This window comes from Tupaia chinensis, unplaced genomic scaffold (genome assembly GCF_000334495.1).
Source record: "Tupaia chinensis unplaced genomic scaffold, TupChi_1.0 Scaffold000406_1, whole genome shotgun sequence".
Taxonomy (NCBI): Eukaryota; Metazoa; Chordata; class Mammalia; order Scandentia; family Tupaiidae; genus Tupaia; species Tupaia belangeri.
Window position 1 is genome coordinate 1,677,749 of NW_006159908.1, and position 5,496 is coordinate 1,683,244.

General features: G+C 34.1%; 1 protein-coding gene across 1 annotated transcript in view; it reads right to left on the reverse strand.

Moving 5' to 3' along the window:
• Window positions 1-4,344, reverse strand: part of GNAT3 (G protein subunit alpha transducin 3) — a 47,945-nt gene extending 43,601 nt beyond the window's left edge. Inside the window, exon 1 of the mRNA XM_006154349.1 lies at window positions 4,227-4,344. Within this exon, the coding sequence (XP_006154411.1) occupies window positions 4,227-4,344 (118 nt within the window). The remainder of the gene's footprint in view (window positions 1-4,226) is intronic.
• Window positions 4,345-5,496: the final 1,152 nt, after the last annotated feature.

Below are 5,496 nucleotides of genomic sequence, written 5' to 3' on the forward strand. Positions count from 1 at the left end.
AAAAAAAAAAAAAAAAAAAAAAAAAAAAAAGGTTTGAGAACTAAAAGAAAGCAGCACTCATGGTGAACTTTACATAGTAGTGCAAGAAATCACTGGCTAAATGCTAACTATAGCTAAGCATTGTGGAGTAAATGTTAATTATATATCAAATGTGATAGAAAATATTTTGAATATGAAAGAAAAAGGAAGTAACTTCCCCCTACACTTCCTAGGGGTTCTCAATCTCACCAGCTGATGTGATGTGATGGAAATTTGTAAATATATGAAGAAATGTACATGATAAAATAAATCACAACTGATGGGACCAGCAGTTGGTGTAATGGCTATGTTGCTGGACTCCCAGGTAGTTGACTGCAGTTAGAGTCTCGGACCCGGTGGCTTAAACTCATACCAGGTGTGTGTGCATACGTGCCTGAGATCCCGAGAGGAGAAGGGATTGCGATGTGGCCATCCCCCTGTGGGGTGATTTCTTGCTTTCTGTCTCTCTGTCTCTATCTTTCTGACAAGCGCACCCTCTCTATGGCAAAAACCTCTCCAAATCAATAAATCAATAAATCAATCACAACTGAAATTGCAAGTAATAAGCATTGAGAGAGAAGGCAGAAAAAATGGAAACATGACCCATGTTGAATCCACAATAAAGTAATAGAGATTTATTCTGAAGAAAAAAGCTGTTTTATTGAACATTTACAAACGAAGATTTAAGAAACTAGCTTAGAAAGTACACAAAAGAAAATTTCTTTTCATTAGAATTTGCTTTTCTTATTAAATTCTGTTGTTTTGGGGACATCTTTATGAGCAAATTACTTTAAAGTGCAAATGACATTATTGTCCTAGTAGCAGTTGTCAAATGTACCAACAGATGAGTAATCTCCAGTGTTTCCTAGAAACCTGCTTTTTGCGAAAACACAGATTTGGCATCTGTTCTATCATTTTATTGAAGATCTGAAAAACATACTAAAAAGTCTGTCTGCAAGGTTATCTTTTCATTGTAAAGTCCCACTTTTATAACTCTTCAGATTCAATGAAATCTCTGTTCAGTAATATCAAATCATTCCATCAACTTTATAGTACATGTTACATTTGGAAGTTGGTGTTACGTATTTACCCACTGAGAACTTCAGCAGATCATGAGGATCAAAATAATGTATTTTGTCTAAAGTGTTTTTCGAATTTCTCATTTTTCTATGTGTAGGGTTTGACTCAGAGTCTATCACTATTACCAGTAAACTGATTAATCCCATGCGACATACACTCTTTGGTAAACTTAAAAACTGTTGTTCAGACCACAGTGACAAATGAGAACCTTTTTTCAGTGATGAGACAAATTAAATGAATTTCACTGGTGATAGAATTTGTGGGTGGAAAATTGAGAAGGTTGATTTTATTTCTAGAGCACATTTTTTCTGATGTATTAATGAGGCCACAGTGAATATAACATTTATAGTTTAGAGATTTTGAACTGGATTAAAAAATAAGAATGAAGCAGAATTGTTGCAAGACTTGGTTTTTGTAGAATTTGATAATTGAATCATACATAGAACAGAGTCCAGAAAGGAACACTTAGTCAAATGCCTGGGATATAACTGAAATAGTAAAACAAGAGAACAGGATTCATTTTGATAATTGAAATATGACTAAGAAGTTCATTACACATATCGTAGGAACTAGACTAATCAATGAATATTATGTAGTAATGATGGAACTGAATGTTTATAATTGTGTCTGCCTTGGAAACTAAAAGTTATAAGGGTATCTCCAATAATAAAAGTTACCATTTTTCCTTGGTATACTCACTACTTAAGTCTAAGAATAATTGATTACCTTCTTTTTCATTTGATAATATTGTATATAATAAGTTGGACCCTAATCAATAGCTGTATGGAACTTTGAAGTTTTCTGATTTTGAAAGCCCATAGATGGGAGGCTTCAAAACGTTCATAGAACATATGAAGTCTAAAAAAATCTATGTATGGATGTCAAAATATTTTTGCATCAAAATAAACTTTAACTTCATTTTCCACGAGCTTTTTCTGCTGCTGCTTCTTCTTCTTCTTCTTCTTTTTTTTTTTTTTCTGGAGAGGTTTTTGCTATACAGTACATGTGCTTGCCAGAAAGACAGAGAGAGACAGAGAGACAGAAAGTGAGAAATCATCCCCCTAGGGGGGATGGCCACGCTGCAATCCCTTCTCCTCCATTCTCCTCTCAGGATCTTGGGCATGCACGCACATGCACCTGGTTTGTTTTAAGCTGCTGGGTCTGGGCCTTGAACCACGGTCGACTATGTGGGAGTCCAGTGACATAATCATCTGCTGGTCTCTTGACTCAATATTTTAATAATATATTTTCAATCATCTATACATATTCTTTTACTCTGTTCTTTTTCTTCACCATTGACTTTCCAGTTAACCAGTTATTCTAATATGCTTATCAGAAGAGTAATTGCTTTTAGCATGTTTAATAGTATGTAAATTTGTATGAATTGCAGTATTTGTCCTTCATTTATTGGCTTTCCATCTCTATTTTTATACAATAATAAGAGAAACTATAAAAAATCAATATATTGGGACCAGCAGTTAGCATAATGGCTATGTTGTTGAACTCCCATGTAGCCAACCATGGTTCGAGTCCTGGACCTGGTGGCTTAAACTCACACAGGGCACATGTACGTGTGTGCCCAAGATCCCGAGAGGAGAATGGAGGAGAAGGGATTGCAGAGTGGCCATCCCCCTGGGTGGTGATTTCTCGCTTTCTATCTCTCTGTGTCTCTCTGTCTTTCTGGTGAGCACACATGCCTATAGCAAAAACCTCTTAAAAAATTGATATATTGATAATATATCTGTTCTTTTGAAATTTATTCAAACATAATACATTTTAATGTATTTTTATCACCACCCTTAGACCCTTGTTCTTAATACAGGAGGAATATAAAATGCATTCGTGGAAATTCTTCGCCTTTTCTCCCAGCTTTTACTTGCTTTTTCTATGTGCATATTACTTTTACTCTTGACTAGAACATTGGAGAATGCTCAGTAGTGGTAAGGAAAGCATGTATTTGCTGGTTTCATAAGCACTTTCCCCAATGTTTTTATAAGTCACCAACCTCTAGGTGGTTACTTGCAGGTGCTGTGGACATGCGTGTAGTCAGAGAACCCAAGCATATAGGGAGAGAGCATTTCCTTTCCTTTGAAGAGCAAGTGTTGGGAATTCCCTGTTTGGTTTCTGAAAGACTCCTGTCACTGGGAACAAATTAGACACAGTAAAAGAGCTCTTACATGATAAGGAAATATATGGTGGAAAAGATTCTGAAATGATTTGAAGTCTGAGTTCTGAAATAAAATAAAGTCCCTATTGTGTATAATTAATACCAAGAAGAACATATACTTTTGATAAATTAAGACTTTTGTTTTGCATTCTGCTTTGTATAGGACTTTATTTTTTATCTCAGAAACATATTTCTGTTTCAGTGATCATTGCATGTTAAATGTTTTATGGAAAACATATAGCATACAAATATATTTTATTCTATTAATTAATTGAATATCTATTAAACTTATAGTTGTGGTAAAACTGTGCTGAGTTTTGAGAGAATGAAAAAAACAGAAAAAGACATAATACCTGACCTTAATGAATATATTAAATTTCTAAAAGGATTTAAATATAGTACTTTTCAAGTGTACAGATAATATCACAGGTAGTATTCAGAAGTCTTAATAATGTAACAAATATGATTTAACATACCTTACACTCACTCTCTAAGTAACTCAAGATGAACTGATTAGAACTACACAAATAAATAAATAACATATTCACTCTGATGTCAACAATGTATTTCTGTTTAAACAAAATAATGTAGATCTTTATTTGTAATTAAAAGATTGTATTCAGCATTGAAAAGTTGACATTCATGAACTAATTAAGGCACAATATGTTAATAAATGTATTTGCGCTTTCTTTTAATAATAGTAAATCATTTTATTGACAAAAGCATTTGAGTCATCTAATAAATATTTATATCTTTGCCTAACAAAAAAGTAATAAAATAGCAAACAGAAATATAATGAAATATTTATAGAGCACACATAAAGTCTACTTAAGTTTCTAAACACATTTTCATAATAAATCTCTCATATGTTAATTCACTTGAATTAAAGCATGAGAAGAGTAAATATGCCAGAATTGGAGATACACAAGGTTTCTGAAAGCAAAAGGGAAAATAAAATTACCTAATAGCAGCAACTTCACAGTTCTTGCATCTCGCTCAGCATCTTCCTGAAGCTTTTTCTCCAGTTCTTTTGATCTTTTGGCTGACTCCTTGCTTTCTGAACTAATTCCGCTTCCCATCTTGTGGTGTCAGATGCTAGTCAGTTTATTAGCTGAACTTTTTCAAATGTAGAGCACAGCTCTGGTTTCAATATAGGATGAAGGGACAGTGCTCTGCTAAAGTACCCAACAGCCCATTCCCTCCTGAGCTAGGATTCTGCTTTGACTAAGGAGATGCCCTCTGGTCTGTCACCTGATCAAGAGGTAAAACCATACAATGGTGAAGGAAGCTAAAGAGCAAATTCATTATGCTTTCAAACTGAATGGCCACTTCTGGCACATTTTCGAAAACTTGCTGATCTGCCTTAAAGACTAGCATAATGAATGTAGAAAATCATCAGAATCTACACAGTGAAGATGATCTGCAATGAGCAATTCAAAAGGGCTGTTTCTCACTAATAGGCAATCTTTATTGCTGTGATTGGAAGTTATTGCTAATGACAAGGCTTGCATTGTATCTAGGGATATTTGGTTCTTCACATTCTTCGCAAGCATTCCCATATCATGATCAGACTGTTTATATTATGCTATTCACTTTTATGATTTCTCTATATTTAGATTATGGCATTATTGGAAATCCCTTAGTGTCTGTCAGTAAACTAGAAAACACCTTTTTTTTTTTAAACAATAGAAACAAATACATATAGTTCTTCTTATTCATACATATTGTGTTGTTATAGACATAGAATTCAACATAGAAATCAACACAGTTTTCCTTAATTATTTATTTCAGTCTCAGAGGAGCCATCTCTATAAGTTGAGCTTTTATGGCCTGTGAGAAAGTCAATCCATCAGCTCTAATTGAGGGGCCACTTGGTGTAGACACTGCACTATGCTCAATTTAGGCAGCACATTAACTCTTTGGGACCATTAAGTGACAGCTGCTGGACTGAAAGGACTTTTATTTATTTGGTACTAAGGGAATAAAAACGAATGTTCTTTGGAACAGTAGGTAATTTAGTTCTTCCTGAAAAGTGAAAACAGTAAATATGCCTTAATATGTTCCCTTTAAGCTAACCTGACAATATTACATGCTTCTTGAAAATCTGCAGTCTTGAAAGCAGAGATTTTGTTGCTTACTTTTTGATGTATATGAGACATAAAAGATAAACAAAGTTGGCTGCTTGTGGCAGCAGGTATGTGTGCATTTAGGGATGTGTAAATGTACTTAAC